Genomic DNA, 25313 nt, shown 5'->3' with positions numbered 1-25313 from the left:
GAGCATTTGAAATCCTAAAAATAATCTATGACAAGTTGAAAAGAGAAGTTGAAGAGCTAGAGAAATTAATAGAATCTCTAGAGAATAGTGATAAATCAATGACAGAGTTTGCAAAAATTTTAAAATGAATAATGAAGCATAAAAAGATTGAAATCAATCTCACATCAATTGCTACACTTTAAATTTGAAATCACTACACCATCTAATGATTTCTATAGATATGTAAATATTAAAAATACGTCTACAATGTTAAAAACTTATATTCTGATAATTTTAAATTCCAAACAATTCAATTAAATAACTTATCTAAAAATAAAGTATTAATATTTTTATTTAATTATTTTTTGTTGTATTTTATATACAACATAACCTACAATAATTTTATATATGTTATTTTAATAATTTATATGATGCATATAATGTTTAAATATGCATCTTTGTTATTATAATATACTAGTGTATGTCCCTGTATACTCTACAGAATAATTAATAAAAATATATAAATTTTTTATTATAGAAGATTAAAATAAAAATGTTTAATTACTCTGTTGGTTCCTATAATTTCGCGAAATTTTTAATTAGGTCTCTATACTTTTTTTCCTTTTAATTGAGTCGTTGCACCAATTTTTTTTAATTGGGTCCCTAAACTTTTTTTCTTTTATTTAGGTCTCTATACCAATTCTTTTTTTAGTTGGGTCCCTATAAAATTAAATCAATTACTACTAAGAAGGACTTAATTGAAAAAAAAAATATTACAGGGACTCAATTAAAAAGAAAAAAAGTATAGGGACCTAATTGAAAATCTCACAAAACTATAAGGATCAATAGAGTAATTAAACAAAATAAAAAATATATATAATTATTATTATAAAGGGTTAAATACAATTTTGGTTCTTAACGTAAAGGTCGAAAATGTATTTCGTCTTCGACTTTTTTCTCATTACAAAATGATCTCGAAGGTTTAACTTAGTTTTAAAATCGTTTTTTTTACGAAATTTTTTATTTTTATTACCAAATTACTCCTAACTAAAAGAATATAAAAAAAAAGGGAAAAAAAAAAAGAAAAACAGGGGTTGGGGATGGGATTCGGGAAAAGTCGCTCGTTGGATGGCGGGGAGTGTTGTTTCTAGGGGAGAGGGGGAAGGGGGAAGGGAACATCCATGCCGTCCCCGCTTGACATGTAAAAAAGTTATTCATAATTAAGATAGTCTCTGAAAGTTTAGACGTAAGTCATTTTCATCCTTAAAATTTAAAAAATTAGTCAAATTAATCGTTATATATATTTTTTAAATTTTTTTGATAATATTAAATTTAAAATATTTTTTCATAGTACTAATTTGAATATTATTTTTAGACCTTAATAAACAATATAAAATAATTAATAGAATTAAATTATTATAAAGTTATTTTGTCATTTATATTTTAAAACTTTACCTTTTTAAATTGTAATTCTTTTATAGTGGAATTTTTTTATTTAAATGAATTTATGAAACTATTGTTGATTATATATTCAAAAATTTAATTTTTTAAATCTGACTAAATAATATAGTATTTTTTTAAAATTTAAATCTTTTAATTTTTAAAAAGATTTTTCAACAAATTAAAAGATTTAAATTTTAAGATAACTACTATATTAGTTAGTGAGATTTAAAAAATTAAATTTGTGAGTATATAATTAACAATAATTTGATAAATTTGTTTGAATAAAAAAATTATTATAAAAAAATTACAATTTAAAAAGGTAAAATTTTAAAATACATGTGACAAAATAACTGTATAATAATTAAATTATTTTTATTATTTTATGTAAAAAAATTTGTTTATTAAGGTCTAAAAATAATATTTAAATTAGTACTAACAAAAAATTTTAAATTTAATATTATGAAGACAATATAAAAAAATCATATAAGGACTAATTTAGCTAATTTTTAAAATTTTAAGGATAAAAATGACTTACGTCTGAATTTTCGGAGACTATTTTGATTATGAATAACCTTTTTGTACGTCAAGTGACACGTGGCATCCTACTTTTTAAATAATGTGCTATTTTAAAATTGTCTAGCTTCTCTATTATTTAAAACTGCACTTGTTTTTTATTATAGGAAATGTTCTATTTTTAAGAATTTTGTCTAATTTAAATTATTAATATTTTTTATTATTTTTATAACTTATATTTTTATATTTATAAATACACATATCTCGTTTACACTAAATTTATATGTATTTCGTTTACATTATAAATAAGGTTTATAAAATTTGATAAAAAATATAAGGTTTATGAAATTTGAAAAAAGATATATATCTCATTTACTCTGATTAAATAAATTATTTTTGTAATAATTTTAAAAAATATTTATTTCAATAAATTAAAGATTTATTTAATTTATTTAAATAGAAAATCTTAGGATTCACATGTTGGTTAGGTGAGATGGTTACTGTGAAATGCCAGATGTTATATTATAGGGTTGATGTGGGTGGGACAGTAGAGTTTAGTTCACAAGGGTCACAAAGAGTAGGTATGACATGATTTGATGGTAGATATTTTTTTTTGGGTTTACAGTAAGCATGCTGCAGCGTTAAAATTGACCGATTGATCAACAAGTATGAATATTCAAAATTTCATTATATTTAAAAGTTATATATATATATATATATATATATATATATATATATGGATTATTTATTTTATTAATCTACGATTATATTTAAGTTCATAATTTGTTGAAAAAATTATATACGTGTTGTTAAGATATACATATAGATATTTTATTCATATACGTATATTTTTTATGTATGTATATGTCTTTGTCTATATATATAGATAAGTAAAAAATAAGATCAAATGAAATTATTAATTTAAATAATGATGACCTAGATTTAAAATTTACAGTTTTATAATTTTATAATTTTGGAATATTAAAGTATTTAAATAAAATTAGATAAAAGCAAAAAAAGGAAAAATGAATTTAACAACCGAAGAATATTATTTTGCCAGATATATATATATATATATATATATATATATATATATATATATATATATATATATAATTGTTAACTTTGTAATTAAAAAAATATTTAAATTGCTAATTTAAAAGCGTAAATCTCAAACATATTACAGATTTTAGTTAACATAATATTTAATAAATTTAAATTAAAAATTCCTATTAATATGTATATTGAGATGCATGCACAATCTAAATTTTTATTTGTATAAAAAATGGAATATAATACCTTATTTAATTAGGCTTTTATATATAAAATTGTATCGTAAAAAGTATAATCGTATATATAATAAAATATATATAGTTACATGAAGTTGTATTATCCGAGAATAATAAAATTGTATTATAGAAAATAAAAAAATGGGATAGTCATCAGTCCATATGTGTCATAGGTCTTTAGTGGGGTTTTGATTTTTTAAATATAAATAACCCACATCGATTGAGATTCACTAAGTGAGAGAGTGCTTCTCATGTGGGTTGGATATTCGAAGAGTCTTCGTTGCCTGGAACCTGCAGTGGCTTCCATGGAGAATGGAAGGTATAGGTTTTATGCCGTTAAAAAGGGACGAATTCCAGGAATTTACCTGATATGGGAAGAATGCAGCGCACAAGTGAACGGGTTTAAAAAGAACGAATACAAGGGGTTTTATATTCGTGCAGAGGCTGAAGAATATATGCGCCGCGGAGGTTGCTTCTATGGAGGTGGAGGGAATGCGTTTGGAGGTGGTGGGTGTTCCCAACATCTACCTCTGGCTTCTGTATATGCAAGCCCTTCTTCTCAAAAAGTGCAATACTTGGGCCATTCTCCTAGCAGTGTTTTCGTTGGTGATGATAGTCGTGGCACATCCGCATCGTCAGGCACTTTTTTTCTTCTTTACATAACAGTTATAATGTTTTTCTTAGCCGTTGTACAATTTCAAGTCGAACTTTTTCTTCGTAGGTGGAGAAGTGGTCTCCGAGACCCAAGATCCTGGATTTTTGTATGTGGAGGACTTTGAACTAATGCTCATGTGAGCTTGTTCGACTCTTGCAATTGGAACTCCAATCTTCGTGCCTCAAGACAACAAGTCGTCAGGGGGTGTGTGATGTTTCGATTCATTGTTTTCCTTCCAAGCAATGCAAGAGGATTAGAATTTGTGGCATATGGCCCAGAGTCTGAAGAGGAAAAGGAGGCTAGGCAAGAAGTTTCTTTCGCCATGCTAAATAAATTGGTCGATGCTAGTGGAAAGAGCATTTGTGACTATGGTAATCGAGTCCTCGATCGTATGCAACACCAGATGAAGGATGAGATGCCACAGTCGATGTTTGAGCAAATTCGGATGCTTGAGGAGGAGAACGTTGAACTGAGGCACCAGGTCAAAATGATTGAGGAAATGTTGGGTGATTAAGGGTGAAGGTGATTAATGCGTGGTTTGCTTAGGAAGGTACGTGGTGTATCGGTGCTTCGTTGTATATGAATTTTGTGTTTTGTTTTGTGTGTGGGATGTAGGATGGTGTTTGTAGTTTATGGCAGTCACAAGTTAGAAGAAGTCATTGGAAAGAAATCTCAGTTTATATGCCCACTATGGATTATGGTTCACAAACCGTGTAGTTATGATTATCATGTACAAGATTAAATTTAAATGGCTTATTAATATAAGGGTTTAAAAAATTGAACGATTTATTGCAATTAAGATGTCATCGAAGCTTTAATATTGGCCACGGCAACGCGAATGCACGTCTTTCTTAATGATAAAATGGTTACCGGTATCAATAGTACGTGTCCTGATTTTGTCATTGATTTATGTGATGAAGTGGATGAATGATTATCACTAATATGCATTGAGTAATCTAAAATGGTGTATCTTTTTTAGGTAGACATTGACCACTTTTAATATTTAAATGATGGAGGATACAGTCTTTCTAACAGATTTTATTTTAGTAATGTTTATGTTCCGAATCAATTTTTATTAATGTACAGTTTAATAATTAATTTTGGGCATTAACTTATGATAAATGTAGTAGTTGTGATAGAAATTGTTGGTCTTTTTCAACGGCTACCTAATTGGTGCTGCGTTTTTTGTAGGGTCAAGTCTGCCATGTCGCTGTCCTTTCATTGGTGCAGATATCGAAGCGTGCCCTCTGAAGCTTCATCACATCAGGGATGGCTTCCCCGGTAAGATTTGTGGAATATAGCAAAAAATAAAATTTGAATTTACGAATCACTAGCATAAGAGGTCACTTTATGACGTGGGTTGGTATTTCCTTGGGTCTTCCCATTCCTTTTGCTGAATGCATGTGGGCCCACCCAATACATAAACATGTTTCGATGTCTTTTAATTCATGTGGTGGTATTTTATATCCAAGTGTTTGATCCACAATCCTTCACTTGTAGTTTTCTTTGGCGCCATTACCCATCGCCTAAAGGTTGGTAAACATGGATCCAAACAAAGAAGGTGATCAAGGAGGAAATGGGAAGCTCCCATCGGTGGATGAGTCAGTTGTGGAGAACGCCAACGTGACCAGGTCCATTCTGGAGTCCCAAGCACAAGAAATCAACAAACTGATGGCAATTGTTGGTGGCCACACAACAATATTAGAGATGTTGTGCGCCTCCCATGCTGAGAGGAAGAAAACTCGGTCATTCGATGACGAGGAGAAGACATTGGATCCACAGGTGCACCATGTTGGAAAGAAACAACAGAAAAAACAGGGCTCCTCCACTAAGGCTAATTGGAACGTCCATGCATTATTGCATGTTGACAAGGTTACAAAAGGCAAGACCAGTGGCATAAAAAATGTTGGTAGAAGAAGGAGTTCTAGGCTGGAACAACCTTTGAAGGTGAACCTCCTTTGATGATTTTATTAGTGTTTCACCAATTTTTTTATGTATAATGCTGGTGACGATAGGCTTCCTAACATCTATGCATGTCATTTTGCTTTACCTACTTCACGACAGAGGAAGTTAGATTATGATTCAGGTGAGGGGTCGCATAAGCCCTTTGTTAAAGGCCCTGGTGCTGCTGAGGATGGATCCCCGTTCTCAACTAGACTCGCTCATTGGAAGTATATGGATTCTGGGGAGCTACCTAAGGTATTAACACTTCCTGTAAAGTATGTTAACATGCATGTTGTCACATCCTCGTAGTGGGTTATGTGGTTATTGTGTAATTGATATTTTTTTACTGCAACAGTTCTTCCAAGTCGTGTTTCGGCCACCACAAGGGAATCGATTTGGGGCTACCGAAATGGCGGTTGCTGCATATATATTTGCTGTTGACTTGGATCAGAGGTGAGTTCCAAATATCCCGCAAATGGAATTATCATTTCTCTTACGTGTTGCATATGTCCTTGTTGTTCAATAAAATTGCCATCTTTTGGGCTTGTTGTCTTGGCTCGAAATTATTTAGGCCTTTTGGGAGCTTCATGGTCTAGAGGTTTTTTTTTCTTCATGGGTCTACATGATCCATTATGGAGTTCTTTCAAATGTGTCCACGTACATGTCCAAGACTTAAAAATAAACAAGGTTTAACGGTACTGTTTACATTGCCTGCTGATTTTTTTTAAATTAATATCTTGGGCCTCCACAAAACATTATCTCGGGCCGAGGGTTTTATGTCTTTCTTGTGCATGATGTTGGCATTGTGTTGTTTCGTATTATCTTTCTTATCTTTTTAGACATGCACTTGCATAAACTACATGCTTTGTTATATCTTCTCATTGCGCAACTTATGTGCAAATTTGAATTAATATGTTCCTTTTTTTGGTGTGTGTAACGTTTGTTGCACCGTATCCTCGCCAAAGAGAGATTTTGTTCCCAGATGAGCATTGCCAAGGAGACCGATGTGCCCTTTGGACTCTTAGACCACAACACGAGTTAGTGGACGACGTCAGTTCCTTTGATTCGCATTTCCATTGTCCTCTCTTCTTCATTATTTTTCTTGTATTTTGTTATCTTCAAACTAGGGCTTACCCTTTCATCCCCTTTAATCGTAGATCCTTAACCTATTGGTGAAAATGCTGACTGTAGAGCGCGGTGATGAGTCAGCATGGTGGCTACCCACAACATTTGCGGTAAGGCATGCTATTCCTGACAAACCTTTTCCATGCACTGTAATTACTTTCTTTATGGAGTTAATTGTATCAGGTGTATAACATTTTGGTCTAATTATTGCTTTAGCAACTGGCCCTTAACCCAACAACATACTGCAAGGACACATTGGAGTTCATTCGGACTCGTTACACGATTAAGAAAGCTGATAAAATAAAAAAGGCTAGTTGAACTGAGAACTCCATATTGTTATGTACTCTTGTATATGTATTATTCACTAACAAAGGGTCTACAATGTTCCTCCTACCATGTAGATTTACATCCCCCTCAATAAGGATAGGCATTGGTTTCTCATGATCGTTGACCTCGATTCGGGAGACCTTATCTACCTGGACTCTGCAAAGGACCCAGATGATCGGGCGCACAGAGTTCAGATGATGACATACGTTGTACGGTGCAAAATTTTTATCCCTTATGGACTATTCTATTCTTGGCGTGACGTCCAATGTCATTTATTCTCACATTGGGAAGTGGATGTAGGCTTTCTTCTTGGAGACAATGTTGACGGACAAGAGGTTTTATGAAAACCAAGCAAGTATCCCACCGCTGGTGTCGCGGTTCAATCTGAGAGAACCTCTCGTCACACAACAAAAGGACAAGTCGTAAGTTCTATTTGAAACGTAATTTAATTTCATCAACTTCGAAGAATACTTCATGGACACAAACTAATTTGTATTTCAAATTACTTGGGGTCTTCTTTTAACCAAAATGCAGAAAAGATTGCGGAGTCTTTGTAGCCCAATGGATGCAACTTTCCCATCTGTGGGGCACGTATGATATTCAGGTGAGCACTACACATTCATGGGAAAAAATATCAACTATGACACCTTTGAAAGTCAATTTTCATACTTTGTTGTGTGATATGGTCACCAATGGTTTGCTCACTAATCTAGGGTGTCACTGACCTTACCCGGATGAGCCTAGCACTAGACATTTTCTTCTCAAAAGCCAACAAAAAGAAGGACGAAGTGGTGAAACTTGCTATTGATTATTGGGACAAGCATGATCAAAAATCCAGCACAACGAGAACGAAGTCGGCGAAAAAATCTGTCGCCGAAGTTGTTTCACTGGCCACCAGCAGCAGCCAAAGCATGACCATCTAATGTGTAGGGATTGCACGGTCATGTTCCACGCCTAATGATGCTTACGTAGGAGTACTTCTTTTTGGGACAAGTCACATGATGCATTTTGGTTAGATTGGGGGTGTATAATCATTCTAGAAATTGCTACACTTTGTGTTAGTATATATTACTATTGGAATCGGTCTTGATCAGCACAAGATCATGGATTCTGCTGTGTATCTTTTGGGAATTTGTGCGCTTCTCCTGATCATGGGCGTATGGGTCTGAGATTCTTTTGGGTATTTAATTACTAGCTATTTTTGGCACCAAACAACAAGGTTTAACCTTGTAACTTTGCTGTTTCAAATTGTTAAGATTTCACAACGTCCTGCGGATTAAGTAACTTCAACGAAGTGATTATGTTATCTGAAAGTAGCATTAGATTTTTAATTTTTTTAGATATTCAAACTTCACATATAACATGTCCAAAATTAAAAAATTGTTTTTATCATGTTGTTGACAAAACCCAAAATATAATGTGTATAACAGTTTTAATATAACTAGCATACCTTTATTGGAATAAGTAACATTATTTGATTCATTAGTTACTATGAATCTTAATTTTAAAAGGAAAAAGATTCGTGCAATGCACATTTAGAGATTTAGAATTATTTGCAGTAGTCATTAGCATGAAAAGGCAAAAAAAATTTTCTACTGATTAATTGAAATTATTGGATTATATTGTAATTCAGAGAACTTAATCCAGTACTGTAAAGACTAAATTGTATTAACAAAGGTTATTTAATTACATTTGTAGTTGTCACGTTTAGATGTTAACATAACTAAAACACCTTCATAATCAGTCGGTGGATTTGGGTTTTTGTCTTTGTTATTAAAAATAGCATTAGATCATAACTTGACCCTTGGGAAAAAAAATAAAAAACCAATATCTATTGGCTGGTGAATGAAAGTAAAGGCTATAATGATCTCTGCTTGCAGCAAGCAAAATTTTGCCATTGAAAGTCTGACGTAATTACAAAAAAAGCCAAATAATAAAACTCATGTACTTAGCATATTCAACTGCGCTGCACCTAAACAACATTGATGCACAAAAGCCAAAAAGAGTCTTTTAAACACCCACTGACTCCTGAGAAAAACAAACAAAATCACTAACTGAAGCATCACTGGGACTTCTCAATGCCATCTGAGCCTATTGTTGCATTCAGCGATTTCAGGAGATCTAGTACCTGCGAATCCCTTCAACCAATGAATAAATGGAACACGTCCTATCTAATTGATAAATATTATATGCAATCGAGAGGAGTACCTGTTGGTGATAGTCGCAACTGCCTACATCTGCAACAGATGCTAGAATCTCACTTTGTGCAGTTCCGACGATCCTCTCCTGAGTTCCCACGAGTTTTAATTCTGCCAAAACATTTTTTCCATCTCGTGAATACACCGATGCTGACCTCGGAGGCAGACTTGTTTCATGTACCCCCATAAAGTTCTGGAACATCAACCCAAATGATCATTCACCACAGTTTGTTCAGATATGCTGGCTATAAAACAACTTCACACCCCAAAACATTATCTCATAATTTCATTCACTTAGCAGGCAAAAGTGATGCTAATTCTCCCAGCATAAGTAGTTGAGGGAGATATTCCCCACAATCCCATACAAAAAAGTATAATATATGTTTCATCCATACATTAAATCATGTCCCTCGAAGGTTCCTTTAACAAGAAATCAATCAAATGAAATGCTAAGGTGCACTATTGAGATTCCATATTAATAAATATACCCTAAACCTACAATTTTAAATTAGCATTCATGGGATTCTATAGAAAAAAAATACATGCCAGATTGTATATCAAATTATGTCCACAATCCCCACAACCCTATACAAAAACTGAGACATGTTCATCCAAACATTAAATTATGTCACTAGAAGGCCTAATTAAAAAATTATGCTGTAATAAGGAATTAAGAAAATGAAGGGCCAAGATGCAGTATTGAAATTCCATATTGAAAAATATATTCAAACCTGCATTTTTTCTAAAATTACATGAAATTCTGCAAAAAAAAAAAAAAAAACCAAATTGTACTTAATAAAGCACGAACCTCGTTGGCCCCTGGTATTTCGACAGATTCTTCATCCTCTTGCAAACCCCATTTGGATCGGTTTGGTACCCTATCAAGACATGTCCGCTTTGTGTGGCCGGTCCTTTTGCAAAACGTACATCTCCTCTTCTTTCCCTTTTTGCCTTTGGACCGTGGAGCACCTTTAGTTCTAACAACAACGGGATCCCGAATGTGCTCGTCCGCATTTGCTTTTCTTCCCTCATTCGGTTGACCAAGTATTGCATGGATGTCAGTACAAATTCCGCGAATTCCCTCCATTGCAGTCTTAAATACAGTTCGATTCTTTGAACCAAGGTATAACATCCACTGTGATGCCGCATGGAGTGCCCCATGCCGCAATAGAAAACCTCTCTCGCTCAACATGTCGTCGGTCTTATCGCCGTACTCTTCAATTGCCTTGGCGTCCCTCCTCCACCGCTTCAAAATTAAACGATTTGGAATATCCTTTAAATGCTCGTGCTTCATGACAAAGAATATGTGTCTGCATGGAAAGCCCTCCTTCTCCCAGAATCGGCACCGACATTCCATTCTAGTCATGGTCCTATCAAATAAGGTAACAATGTTGTGGCCGGGATGACCATACTCTTCCATTGTGTATACCATTGTTGTGGAGACCCTCCTTTTACTCACAAAATTAACCGCTCCAACACCGTCAATCTCTTTCTTAACTAGTACAAAAATAGCTCTCGTGTAAACATCTGCAGCGCACCTCTCAATAGGATCCAGACACGTTGTTAGAACAGGGGTGCTATATATTGAATTGAATTGCGCAACTAGCTCGTTGTTGCGGTATTCTCGGACTACTAACTCCAAATTTTGCACCAATTCCAAAATACTATGTCTTGAGTTCAAAAATCCCTTTATGTGAGAATTTATTCCCTCACACCTAGACGTTGTGCGATATCCAGCACAAAACTTGCCACGAAGGTACGCATTACACCACATGTGCCTTTTTTCGTACATCTGGTTTGCCCAACATTTTTTGTGTAGACCAAATTTCTCAGAAGCTTCTTCCCATTCAAGCTCGAAGTCATCTACCTCCATGTCAGCATAAAGCCATTTACAGAATATCTCACGAAACATCTGCTCGCCTCCATTTGAGGTTACATTCTTCTGTAAGTGCCATGCACACAACCGATGAGTAGCTTCTGGAAACACTTTTTTGACTGCCGCAATCATCGCATCATCGCCACCAGTTACCACAACAGAAGGCTGCTTATTACACATCACCTCCAACAAATTCTCCAACATCCACGTATAACTTTCTATTGTTTCATCTAGCACCAATCCAAATCCGAATATCGTGGTTTGCTTATGATTGTTTGACCCAGAGAATATCACTAACGGGCGCTGGTACTTATTCTTCTTGTATGTCGAGTCAAAGGCGACCACATCCCCAAAATACTGATAGTCTACTCTGCAAGGTCCATCAGCCCAGAACATGTTCGCCAACATTCCATCCTTTGTAACATTATACCTAGCCATTGACATTGGATCCGCCGCTGCCTTTCCCTCTAGATATACAATAGCGGCATTCGAGTCACCATTAACGACCTTGGCCCGCCTCATGTGATCAATGTAGTTGTACGCATCCTTTTTTGTAAAGCCCAACAAAGAGTACCCTCCGGCAACCCCAGCCATGTAACCCAAAATCTTTGATGTCGAAACACCATACCCACGCATGCCATCTATGTTTGCCTTTGCAGCATCCGATATACGACGGAATTTCGGAATCATGTGCACCATCCTTCGAGGTGTCAGTTCATGATTGTGATCCAAGATTACTTTGCGAACCTTCCATGTTGAGTTTTCCCTATCCAGATAAATCGACAGCTTCGCCAAGCAATTAGTCCTTGTTTCAGGACGGTGTCCCCTTTTTCTATCCAACCTGTTCAAGTGTTTCTCATCTCTCAGTCCGGCCCTATTACAAAAAAACCTTCTCCTTATCAAATTTCCTTCTTCATCCTTTCCATAATCACCCTTGCGCACGCCAAATCCATGACATCTGCCAAATTTACTGTAAAAATCATATGCTCTTTCCTCACTTCGAAAGACTTTTCTTATTATATCTTGTTCTGACAACCCGAATACATAAGCATAATCAGATGGATACTCATCCGATACTCCATTCATGCTGTCACCGCCGCATGCATCATCCAATTCCTCATCAGGCCTACACCCCTCCTCCCTTTGGCTTCCTTCCATCGTGTCGCAACCCTTATTTCCTTTTGTGAATTCCATCTGATCAAAATCAATTGCAAGAACATAAAAACCAATTTCAAAGTCTTGGAAATCTGCTATACACTCATGCTGAAATTATTCTTAAGTGAAAACCACACAAACATGCTACTTCACAAATAGAAAAATTCAACTAACCATGCCACAACATTTATTAGCAAACCACTCATTACTCAACAGAACATTATCCATCCCCTTCAACTACACATAATTTTAATTTAATCATTCATATTTTAAAAGCTCCAGATAAAAAAGAAATCATGTTTTGATAGTCTAATTATTTTGTCTAGATTAAAAATATAAATGGTTTAATTATTTAAATATTATATATATTATGACACAACCAATTATGCAAGATACACATACAAACCTCACATACATTAACAATAAAGGAGTTTCCTAATAAATATTTAATTTAATCATTCATACTTTACACGTTCCAAATAAAAAATCAATTAACCTTCCAAAGTCTAATCATTATGTCCAGGTTAGAAACATAAGTGCTTTAATTATTTAAATATATGACACAACCAAATAATATGTGGATACATTCAAATATAGTGTTATTATGTGTAAATCTTCAGACATGGCAACCCATTATTTTGGAATATATAAATAAAACAAATTTTGCAATATACACCTACAAATAACACATGCTTTAACACTAGAGGAAGAGGGGAATGACAAACCCTCTCTTTCGTCATTTTCAAAATAAATTAAAAAACAAAGACACAACTCAAATTAATAGTATGCATCCTTTAAGTTAAACCTTTTAACTTTTTCAAAACTTTATAACTTCAAAATATTTCTTCTTCCACCGATACATAATGGAAATCAATGCACACAAAGAATAAACAGAGTTCACAAGAAACACATACCTCCATTCCTTCGCCGCATACGAGATGGACAGCAGCTGAAAAAACCGGTCTCCCTCTCCCAACCCTCTGCAACGACAATGCCGAAATCCCCCAATTCCACTCCGATCTAGGCGGATGGTGAAGCCACTTGCACCAACATTCAAAACCTGCAACAAAACCCTAAACCAAACCCACATAACATTTCCTTATCCCATAATGTCAAGCTGTTATTTTTTTTAACCAATGTTATCGTGTTTTACTTTTTTTTGGGTTAGGATCCAGGACAACAAACAAGCTCAGACCACAGAAAACCAAATCCCACTATGGCAAAAATGAATCACACTGACAATTAAAAAGCCCAAACACCCCTAGCCCAATATCTTCTAAATTAATTACTCACGCTAAACTAAACTAATTAACATAATTTAGCATAGGTGATCACGTGCCAGTAGCAGAGAGAATGTTCTTTATGTCAGCTGCTTCTGCAATATTTGTCTTCAACCAACTTTTATTTAGACATTTGTCAAAATCTTAAAGTGACAGCAACAACATACATGTGTAGAAAAAATTTTCCTTCTACACCCTAGACTTCACCTAAAATTATTGTAGCTAAATTGTACAATAATCAAAGTTGGTTATCTAAACACTAACTTTATAGTTGGCTTTGATGAGCAAAATTCTGAAAAGGTGGATTACAGCACCAACTGCTACCTCTCATCTCACTCAAGCTCCCGTGTATTCTATAAATAAATATCTATAATTAAATGTCATTAACACAAAAGATAATATAAAATAAAATAGGCTTCTAACCTAATAATTATATTATATATATAATTAGTTATTAATATAAAATATATATTAAAATATAAAATATATATTAACTAAATAATATATATTTATATACAAATACATAATAATTAATTTTGGTGACTAATTCTAATAAATAAATAACATTTTTGTTAATACATCATGAGACTCAAGTATTAGAAGCCTTAAAGATATTAGTGTTCCAATGTATTTGTTGGGTCATTTTTTTATATATAACATAATAAATACAAAAAAGTATTATAATTTAATGGTTGAAAAATTGATAAAAAAAAATATAACTTAAAAGGGTTTAAGGGTATGTTTGAAGTTCACGTTGAGAAAGAGAGAAGCTTCTTTGAGTATCTTGAACATTTTATTTTTATGTTTGGCAACCTTTTTGAACTCTCAATCCAGAAGTGCTTACACCTCTAAACATACATTTACCTGAAACAAAAAATTCTAATTTCTGCGTTCACGTTGGGGAAGTTTGGTTACCATTGAAAAATTAGATGAGAGTTTTTTTCCTTTTCTACCAATTTTACCCTTCATTTTCTTCTATAAAAAAGATGCAAATAACTATATAACTTTTACCGTAGTTCTTTGTGTATGTTCTTCGTTCCAATTTTTTTCATACAAATTTATTTCAATCATGACCCGAGTAAAAAAATTTATTATTTTTTGTTTATATAAATAATTTTTTCTATCTTTTATTGTGCTATATTTATGTTTATGTTGTGTATAAATTTTTTATTTTTTTATTTGGTTTTATTCATATGAATTTTATTTATTTTTTATTGTAATTTCTTTTATATAATATATGTTGTTGATCGTAATTATTATATACTATGTTTGCATGATTTTTTTTTCGGTTTTTATACTTACTTTATTTTCGTCTTTATATTATACTAATTATAAGTAACAAAAGAGTCATAAATAATCAAAATTTATAATCCAAAATGATACTAAATTAAAGAGTACTAAAGGTACTAAAAAAATTATAGAATATTTTCTTTTTCCTTGACATTACAAAATGTATAATACTATCTTTCATATTTTTATTTTTTATTATATTTATTTTATTTATATGATAAATATTTTTTATATTATTTTTTTAGTATTCTCTTTTTCATGTATATTATTATTTTTTATTGTTTTCTAGTTCATATGAATTTTTTTTATTATATGAACTTTTTTATGATATTTGTAATACCCTACCACCCAAAGCTTTACATCTAAGATGTAAAATAGAGGTGGTTACGACCTCTAAAATAAAATGTGTACATATAATAGCAGAAAGAATATAATAAATTAGGAGCTTTGAAAAATGGGTAAAACAAAAATCGCGAAATAAAAAACACAACGCTCTGGAAACGGAATGACTGGCGTGAGGAGAGAACTGTAATCATTAATCATAAAATAATAAAAGTAGGAATAGAGAACCAAAAATACAAAATAACAAGCTCCTAACTCAGTCTGCGAAATCAAGACTGGCCGGAGAATATATATATCCTCTCCATAAACCTCTAAGAGGATCAAAAGACTAGGTTATGTAGAGAGAAAGCTAAGTACATACATATACATCATTGTGCACCAAAATAACCCGGTAACCACTTCACTTCAGGAGCTCAGACGCCTAATAAGACGCCTCTCGACCTGTATCTAAAAAACAACAACATAGTATGGAATGAGAACCGGAGGTTCTCAGTATGGTAAATGTGTCATACATATAATATATAAGGCCCTGGGAATGCCAGAGGCAATCCTAGAACGTCGACACTCAGATTATAGAGCTTAAAGTATTAAACAAGAGGCATAAAATGTGGTTTTCTAAGAGTATCTAAACCTAACTTAACTTAATCTTAAATTTAAGTTCCGTACTACCATTCCTCCATACCTCCATCTCTGTCAGTATTTCATAGACAATTAAACAGATAAAGGCAAGCACAAGAAGGTTACAAATACTGCAAGTAACAAATACACATTAAGCATGGCAAGTACACTTAGGCACACCCAATTAATGCACAACAAGTATTCAAATAGAATGCATATGATGCATGCCTGTCCTACGGCTGATGAGGCTCATCTGTCGGTTATCCAGCCATCCCGACAAGTCTAAATTGAACTTAGACTGTCCCCCGATGTGCATCCCCAAGAGTCTATGCATAACTTTATCTCAAATAATCAATATTGCTCAATGGGGGTAATATTTTCAGAAATTTATGTAGTGTCCGGTCACACTTACGTCGTAGGGTCAATAGAGTATCGAGTCTTCAATCTGGTACACGTGGTGGCAAGCCACGACACTTTATCCAGGGAACCTCGTATCTCATATCATTTAATCATTCAAGCCAAGTTTCAAACAAAATCATTCATTTGAATATCCAGCCAAGTATAATATATGATTATCCATAACATTTCATAATCAAATCATCACTTCTCAGCTTTACTTCACCTTCAAGTTATATCCATTTCCTAACTTCATCTAAATATCAGGTTTAATCCTATTATTAATGACTAAAGGAATGAAAATAGAGGTTTAGAGGCTTGAAATACAGTTTAAAACATTAAAAATCGTGTTTGCTAAAATAGGGACCACACGTACGTTATCTTAAAAACCAGATTTCAGTAGTAGAACTACAGAATCATATATAGCTTCCTGCATAGTCTAAAATTACATATTCTACATCAAAATTTCCTACAGGCATAACTCAACCATTTTAAATCGTTTTTCTTCCGTTCTTGAAACGACATAAAGTTCATGAATCCAATTTTTATTTAAAACAAACTGAAATTAATTTAGGATTCCGAAAGTCAAATTATAACTCGTCGAAATTCATCCCAAAATCAAAAGTTTTACAAATCCCTCAAAACCACGTTCTCATTCAACATTCCCATTTCATACATTTTCAACCTTTCAATATCAACTCAAAATGCCAACAACAATGCTCAATCTACTCTATATCATTTCATCAACCACTATTCAATAATATTACACAATTTCATATCTCAACAAATCCATCAAGCTTTTCTTCAATATACCTATACTCAAATAAGCAATAATTAAACCATGATTCATTCCAAATTATCATAATAACCATCTCCATCCATAATCAATCACTCATTATTCAACAAACACCAACCAAATATATTCATCAACAAATTGCTAAACATTAAACATACACCTGCATTCCAACTTATCTTACGGTCATCTTGCCTAAGTTTTCACAGAACATTATATATTAAATACAAGAAACCTAAACCATACCTTGGCCGATTCCCATGTAAGGTTCAAGGCAATTTCAATTAAAGTAAACACAGCTCTTCCAGAATTCATTAAACACTAGGCTCAGCTTCCTCCAAGTTCCAATTTTCACAATTCCAAATTCCAATTATTTATTCACAACCTAATACACATTTATAACACATATACCCAATTTAATACTCAAAGCTCAAATTCAATGAAATTAAAATAGAATTATTGTATTCTCACCTTACCCAAACTTCACATAAACAAGAGTGAATGTTTTTCTCAAGCTAATTGGATCCTAAAATATCAAAAATCAAAGAAATTCATAATCCCTTCCAATATTTCGAAAATTGGGGAAAAATGGCTGGAAGTGATTAATGGCTTACCAAAAAATTGTTCCGGTAGAAACGTAGAGCTTGACGCGGTGGACGCGTAACCTCAAACGGTGCAGCAATCGGAGCTCGGATCGGAAAGTTACGGTGAGTTGAGGTTTTCGGCGAACTTCTCTTCTCCTTCCCTTGTTTGCTTCAGCGCTGTGTATTGCTGAAATAGGGAGGATGAGAAGGTTGGGTTCATTTAATAGGCTGGTCCGGTTGGACCGACAGCTCGATTTGGGTTTGGTTCGGTCCGTTCGGTCAAATCTTAGACCAATTTTTTTTAAATTGGTGTCAAAATTCTCGTTTCGATGTGCTATATCTTAATTTGATATTATTTTTACATTTCTAATTTTTTTTATTAAAAACTAATTTATTAACTAATTATTTACTAATTTAACTGGAGTTTACAATATTTTTTTATTATTTTTTATGTATTTTATTAGTATTTTATCATATCTCTTAATAAGATCTATTTAAATATCTAAAGTAAAATAATAGAATAATATAAAAAATTATTTAAATTGATATTTTTTAGTAATTTTTCATCTAAAAGTGATTTTGAGTAGTATAATCCAAACAACATTTATTTTATTATAATCCATTTTAATATAATATAAATCACGTTAACACAAACTTACTTTGCATCAAAATCAAATTTACAAAATCAAATTTACAAAAACAATTTTATACAAGCTAAAATCCAAACACACACCAAATTTTTGACTGACTTACAATTATTTTAAAATAATCAATCATCTTTATATAACGGGATTTTGCCATTTTCTTACCGTATCTGAGTACTTCACTATTTTTGTTGCTAAGAACACCACTTGGGATCTCCTAGCTAGCTTGCATCAATTTCATCTTTTGTTTTCTTTTTCTCCATTTTACTCGTATTTTTTTTAGAAAAATTGATCACCAAATCAGTAATTTATATAAAATATATATTAAAATATAAAATATATATTAAAATAAACTAAATAATATATATTTATTTTTTAATAAAATAATACATTTATTTATAAATAAATATATAATAATTAATTTAGTAGCTGATTTTTTTATGTCTATAGTAATTTTACAAAAAAAAGAAAGTAGGATGAATTTTTCCTAAACCCAAATCAAATAGTACCCAAACAACCCCGTCCCAAAATAAAAAAAGATTTTGCGTAGTAAACAAATACGTATTTCTTCCATACCAAAAAAACAAGAGCATTTCTTGTTTTTCTACTTTTGGTAATATCATACATAGACTATACTTAAAGGGTTCTCCCATGCCCCTACTCTCTACCGAGACCTAAACCCTGGAATGTGTGATTTATGACTTATGTGGTTCATAAAATTGCCCAATTTTTTTCATTACAATATTTTTTTAGCTCCATAGGCTAAAGACTAATCTATCGCAAATATAAGTTCTATAAAGATTTGTCATTGATCAATAAATTGTTGCAAGACAATATTCAAATTCCGATTGGGTACTGCTAGAGAGCTAATGGTCTAAGCATATAATGTGTATAATGGGCTAAATCTTTGGTCCATAAATAAAATAAAATAAACATCAAGGAATAATAAACATCTCATGTTATAAATTTAACCTGATTTTGGAGTTCACCAAGGATTGAACTTCCTTGACTTTTCAGATCTAAAACTCTAATACCATGTCATGAACCCATTCATTCCAAAAGCATAACCTGACAAAATAATATAACACTAATAGTCATATCTCTAATACTTTTTAAACTTCCATTGTACACATTGTACGCTTAGACCATTGGCTCCCTATACTTTTTCATTCCGATTTTTATTCAAGCGAACTAGTCACCTAACCAAACTTGGTTCAATTGCCAGTTCGTCACTAGCGTCAAGGCCTCACCAAAGTTAACAAATAAGTGTTATTTTTTTTTTTGGGTTACTCCTTTTCTGAGTCTAGGTAATGTGAAGGCTGAAGGCCCAAATGAGAGTTAGACCACAAGACAAGGTATAGAGGCCGAATAAGCATTAGACAAAAACAAGAGAGATATATGATCCTTTAACAGCAATAAAAGAATAAAGCATATACAAAATAAAAAGATAAAACAAATATAGTTCTAGTTAAATGCATGAATTTTGATCACAAAAAAATGCATGAATGTATTTCTTCAATATTATTAATATTTCTTTTTTATTTTGAAAATTGATAAACATAGTTTTCAGGAATTGACGACGCAATTAAAGGGAGAAAAGATGATCAACCATCTATGAAGAGAGAATCATAAGCAACCATGGTACAACAAGTTTCAAAGTCCAACAAGTGTTTACAAGAAATAGATTTAGGACTTTAGATATCTTATTAAGAATAAAAACTAATTATCTCTCATGTTTTCCAAAATGATTTTTGCATAACTTATTTGAGAAATTTCAAGGAGTTTATTGAAATCAAGTTTTCATATGATAAGAAAGTGCGAAAACATTTTTTGTGCACTAGAATCGATCTTCATATGAAAACAATTGAAAAACATATTTTGATATTGTTTTTAATTTAATTTTGATGCACTGATACGTGCATCCAATCATGTAATACTACATCATAAAAAATACTATTATTTTCATTGATCGCATGAATGATTATCCAAAAAGAGAAAAAAATAATTGTACGAGTATGTAAAACATTTAAAGCGCATAAAAAATAAACTCTATTATTTTTTATCTTCATGTTGGTTTTGTTGTTAATGATTAGTGAGAATCAATTTTTGTGTTATTGGAGGATCGGTCCTATGATCTTGATGTTTCAGTGTTAAAACTCAAATTCAACAGAATCAATCCTTATACAAATGCAGGATCAATCTTCTGTACTTAATACTTGTAAAACACAAAGATCTTACAAGATCTTGACCAAGAAGTTTGATTGTCTATAAATATGAGTCTTGTGATGTGTTTTAGAAATACATATATATTATTTTAGAAATAACAGGTGATTGATTTCTAAACTATACTCCCAAATGTTTTATTGAGTCAAAGATCTTCCACTACTTTCTTTCAGAATTGGATGTCTCTCTCTTGAATGAAAGCAATTTGACCTTATATCAAAATACAGAAAAGATTTGATGTAGGCAGCAAAGATAGCAAAACTAGGAGTTATTATTAGATCCCAAAAAAATAAGGGTTGGATGAACAAAACTTCTAGAGTTGGATAGCACACATAATAAATAAATAAATAAATAAAATGAAATAAAAATAAAAATTTCCCACATGACATGTTGATCATAACATTGAACTACTTAATTGTTGACAACTACCAAAACATGACTTGGTGCTTTCATCACATGGGAGAGAGGCCGGGTTGGCATGGTTTGTTAATAAAGTTTGATCAAAGACCTCAGTCTAAATCCTAAGTTTTACATCCATTTAATCCTTGGGAGTATTTGGTTATATATTATTTTCAGACTAAAAAGGGGGGTTAAAACAAATTTAAAATTGTTCCCATGTCATATAAGATAACTTCCATCGCTTTAAAACAGAATACATAATAGACATGTTTAAAAAAAAGGGAAAAAAAGAGAGAAAAGAACAGAGTTATATATTTTTACTGTTTTATTATCAAAATTAATTTTAATGTACTATCAGTATAAAGTAGTTTTACACATGCATCTAATTACAGAACGTCACGTCAGCAAAAAAAATTACTTTTGATGTTAACTGCTTAAATGATCATCTAAAAAAAGAATGTGATTAGATAATATGTAAAATATTTTACTGTATCAAAATTAAATTCGTTATTATCTTTAATATTTTTGTCTCTTTGTAAAAAAAAAATATCTCTATCTCAATATAAAAAGTAAATATTATATTTCAATCGTGTTAAATATACACTAAAATCAGTCATTAGTATAAAATATATGTTAAAATACAAAATATACATTAAAAATTATTTAATCAATGCATATATTTATACATAAATACATAGTGACTGATTTTAGTGTATAAATATTATTTTTGAATAAGTTTACATAGGCTCGATTTATTTGAAGTTCTTTAAAGTTTGTTTTTATCTTTTCTTATAAAAATTAAATTGAAAAACTTATTTAGGGTTGAATCACTTGACTAATTAAAGTTAAGAGTTATGTAAATGCTCCTATATTTACAAAGAAATTAAAATGAGGGCAACAAGACAAAAGGTCATAAAGTTAGTTCCCTTGTTTATGCTTTAGAGTTTAAGCCTCTTTATCAATAAAAAAGGATTCTAAACAGTAACTCTAAGACCACATAGGAAAGATGAATTAACCTGGATTTTCAAGCAATGTTTTGTCGGACACATACCCTTTTTAATTCTAATTTGCTTTAATCATTCCATTTATGTCTGTGTTCTTTTGTTTTTAAGCATTACTTTTTATATATATTGTTGAATTTTTCATGTAGTACTACATATATTATTACCTTTTGGCTTTTGCTGAAATTAACTATAGAGTGGATATAGGTACAATAATCAATTTGAATTATTGTAGTGTTAAAGTGAATAATGTTCTAGACCCACATATTTTCAGGCCTATTAATGAAGATCCATGAAATGATATTGGCAAGGGTTCTTCATTTATAAGAAGCAAAGGTTAGTGTCTTCTCTTGAGACTTGAAAATGATTCTCCTTTTTTTGCCTCCCCTATTCTGAGGGTATTCCTATGCTCCACAGTCCACACTAAGATTTTAGAGTTATACTACGTGTACATCAAAATCAGTCATCAATATAAAATATATGTTAAAATATAAATACACATTGAAAATAAATTAAACCACATATATATATTTATGCACAAATACATTAGTGATTGATTTTAGTGGCTAATTTTAGTATACAAATAATATTTTTAAAGATTTTAATATGGGAATAAAATCACGTTATTTATAACACGCGAGAAAAGTAATTCAGTAATATTAAAGATTTATTTTGTGTTTAAAATTTTATTCAAATAACATAGATTATATTTAAATATTTGAATGCACTATTAGAATATTATGTGTATTCACACTAAAATTAATATTTACGGTCAACTTCTTGACCAATAAATATCTAATCTAAATTGAGAAACATCTTACGATTTTTTAAACATAGTAAAAATCTCCAAAAATTAGACTTATATATAATTGTGTATGTAGAAGTAAAAAATAAGACTCTTGTGTATTTTTTTATTCTTGTCATACGAACATATATATAGTATAACATTGTTACTGATTTTAAATTTGAATTTCATTTCAAATTTAGATCTCATCTTATTTTAAACTTGAACTTTATCTTATTTCAAATCAAAATTTTATAAATCACGTCATATCACAATTTAATCTGAAACAGAATCCATTAGAATCTCATCCAAACTTAAAATTCAAATATAGAAATAAAATAACTAATTATTCTTGATTCTCATTTAATATTGTCAGTTATCATATTATTTTTATATTCTTAGTGCTAACAAAGAATATAATAAATATTCTATTTGAATTAATATAATTATTTGTTTTTTCAAATCAAAATAATAAATAATTTTTTAGCAAAGATTAGAACACTCGTTTATATGTGACCCCATAGATTCAATACTAAGCGGGTAGTAAATTAGTCATACTAAATTTATTAATTAAGATTGAAGTCTAACAGCACTTCTCAATGACTTAATAGTCTAAAGTAATATATTTTTACTAAAAATTCGAGAAGAACAAAGTATAATTCCTTCCATCTTTTCGACTCTTGATTAACCCTCAAAATATAGTTTAATTGTCAAACTCTAACTTGTTACCATTATTATAATGGATTGTGAATGACCTAACAAACTCATTTCTTCGTTCATTCAATTCCCTTGACTAAGATTTTATTTATTTCAGTCATTATAATTATAGAGTTTAAACTCTTTATCAAGAGGTGATAGATTCTTTATTGACTAATCATTAATTCTATAAGCATTTTAATCATACTTAATATCCATTCAACTAGCACTCTAAGGTATTAGGTGTTCAAAATCAAAGTATAATATATACAAGTCGCAGGTCAAAGAAAACTCTATTACTATATTTATCTTGAGAATATCATATTAATAAATATGCAATAATTATATGTATTAGAACAATTTATTTTCCATATTATTAATGTTTTTTAATAATTTTATGACCAAAAATATATTATAATAACAATAATAAATTATTTGACACATAATAAATTAGATTGTGATTATATTACTCATTTTCAACATGTAGCTGTAAAAGATATTTCGGTATTCAAGTAAAAATATTATGTGTATAAAATAATAGATAAACTTAAAGATATAAATAGTGAGATATTATGTATAAATACTATGAAGCATAAAAGACGAAGCTATAACTTAGTCTTTAGAATTTTATAGAACTTTTTTTTTTGTTGAGACATAAAAATTATCTTACATAAGAATTTAAATTGACGAGTGAAATTGATGTTGATACCTTTGTTAAATTGGCAATGACGGCCAAAATGATTGTTAATTAAGTTGTTAGTAAGGATGGAATATATCAAACGATTTATAAAGGTTTATAGCTTAATTATCATAAAATAAGCACAAATTTAAGTCTTTTTAAAAGCTTAGTTTTAATCTGGTTTGTTACGACTATGGACAAGTTGTTAATACGATATTACATCAAGAAATAGAGAGAATTGGATTAAAATCAAAGATAATAGAATAGAAATTTCTAATAAGTTATTAGTATCACATACCAAAAGTCTGGCTTATTATTAATTAGCATAGGTTACATATAGGCCTATTGAAAAAAAAAATGTCTCGAGAGTTCTGATAGGGTTTCAAAACAAGAATTTGATTTGGTCCAAAGAAACACCAAGAAGGTCAAAGACTGGGAGACTGTTGATCTAAATCAATAAAGAGATACTATGGATACATCCACTTAGAATCTGAATGATAATACTGGAAAGCAAATCATATCATATAAGGAGAGTCTCTTATTTTCTCTCGGAACAAATATGGATATTATGTGTAACACCTTACCACACTGAGTTTTACGTTTAAGTCGTAAAATAAAGGTGGTATAGTATTACGACTTCTAAAATAAAATGTGTACATATAATAGCAGAAGGATTATAATATGCTAGAAACTTTGAAGAATAGAGGAAATAAAAATCGCAAAATAAAAGCGCAACATTCAAAAAACGAGTTAACTTACGTGCTAAGAAAGCTATAGCTGTTAAGTGTAAAGTAACCCAAAACAGGAATAGAGAGTCAAATATACAAAATAACAAGCTCCTAACTTAGCATGCAAAGTCAAGACTGACCGGAGAATACACACACACACATCCAAAACCCAAATGTACATAAACAAAATCTTGCCTCTCCATAAACCTCTAGGAGGATAAAAAAGAATGAGTTATGCAGAGAGAAAATTAAGTATATATATATACATTTCTGTACAACAAAATAACCCAGTAACCACTTCGCTTCAGGAGCCCAGACGCCTAACGAGATGCCTCTCGACCTGCATCTGAAA

At 31.3% G+C, this 25313-nt stretch overlaps 2 protein-coding genes and 2 long non-coding RNA genes across 4 annotated transcripts; 2 read left to right on the top strand and 2 right to left on the bottom strand.

Moving 5' to 3' along the window:
• The first annotated feature begins 5371 nt into the window (after positions 1-5371).
• Positions 5372-7371, top strand: LOC140177812 (uncharacterized). The gene is made up of 6 exons (XM_072211013.1): positions 5372-5826; positions 5944-6078; positions 6179-6276; positions 6789-6873; positions 6981-7058; positions 7165-7371. Exons 1-6 carry the CDS (start codon positions 5422-5424, stop codon positions 7264-7266), a joined length of 903 nt encoding a protein of 300 aa, XP_072067114.1. The 5' UTR covers positions 5372-5421; the 3' UTR covers positions 7267-7371.
• Positions 7372-7575: 204 nt separating this feature from the next.
• On the top strand, positions 7576-8543 carry LOC140177810 (uncharacterized). Its single transcript, XR_011869283.1, has 3 exons — positions 7576-7697; positions 7810-7879; positions 7989-8543. It is a non-coding gene; the product is annotated as an uncharacterized lncRNA (long non-coding RNA).
• A 584-nt stretch (positions 8544-9127) lies between these two features.
• On the bottom strand, positions 9128-13992 carry LOC112736849 (protein FAR1-RELATED SEQUENCE 5). Its single transcript, XM_025786494.3, has 4 exons — positions 13419-13992; positions 10282-12543; positions 9484-9666; positions 9128-9403 (listed from the first exon to the last, which is right to left on the bottom strand). The coding sequence occupies exons 1-4, from the start codon at positions 13422-13424 to the stop codon at positions 9338-9340; spliced, it is 2517 nt and encodes an 838-aa protein (XP_025642279.1). The 5' UTR covers positions 13425-13992; the 3' UTR covers positions 9128-9337.
• Positions 13993-15572: 1580 nt separating this feature from the next.
• On the bottom strand, positions 15573-18001 carry LOC112736844 (uncharacterized). Its single transcript, XR_003168838.3, has 4 exons — positions 17838-18001; positions 17695-17749; positions 17470-17608; positions 15573-15863 (listed from the first exon to the last, which is right to left on the bottom strand). It is a non-coding gene; the product is annotated as an uncharacterized lncRNA (long non-coding RNA).
• Between the last annotated feature and the right edge of the window lie 7312 nt (positions 18002-25313).

The sequence above is a fragment of the Arachis hypogaea genome, chromosome 2 (assembly GCF_003086295.3).
Source record: "Arachis hypogaea cultivar Tifrunner chromosome 2, arahy.Tifrunner.gnm2.J5K5, whole genome shotgun sequence".
Classification (NCBI taxonomy): domain Eukaryota; kingdom Viridiplantae; phylum Streptophyta; class Magnoliopsida; order Fabales; family Fabaceae; genus Arachis; species Arachis hypogaea.
This window is presented reverse-complemented; position numbering and strand designations above follow the sequence as displayed.

What these genes read in the sequence shown, in the direction of transcription:
- LOC112736849 (XM_025786494.3), bottom strand. An exon ending in AAATACCAGGGGCCAACGAG is followed by an intron (nt 9,667 to 10,281) that starts GTTCGTGCTTTA and finishes TTGATGTTCCAG; the next exon opens with AACTTTATGGGGGTACATGA. An exon ending in GTTGCGACTATCACCAACAG is followed by an intron (nt 9,404 to 9,483) that starts GTACTCCTCTCG and finishes AGGGATTCGCAG; the next exon opens with GTACTAGATCTCCTGAAATC.
- LOC140177812 (XM_072211013.1), top strand. Translation starts at nt 5,422, where the DNA reads ATGGATCCAAACAAAGAAGGTGATCAAGGAGGAAATGGGAAGCTCCCA. An exon ending in GGCTGGAACAACCTTTGAAG is followed by an intron (nt 5,827 to 5,943) that starts GTGAACCTCCTT and finishes ACTTCACGACAG; the next exon opens with AGGAAGTTAGATTATGATTC. An exon ending in ATTCTGGGGAGCTACCTAAG is followed by an intron (nt 6,079 to 6,178) that starts GTATTAACACTT and finishes TTACTGCAACAG; the next exon opens with TTCTTCCAAGTCGTGTTTCG.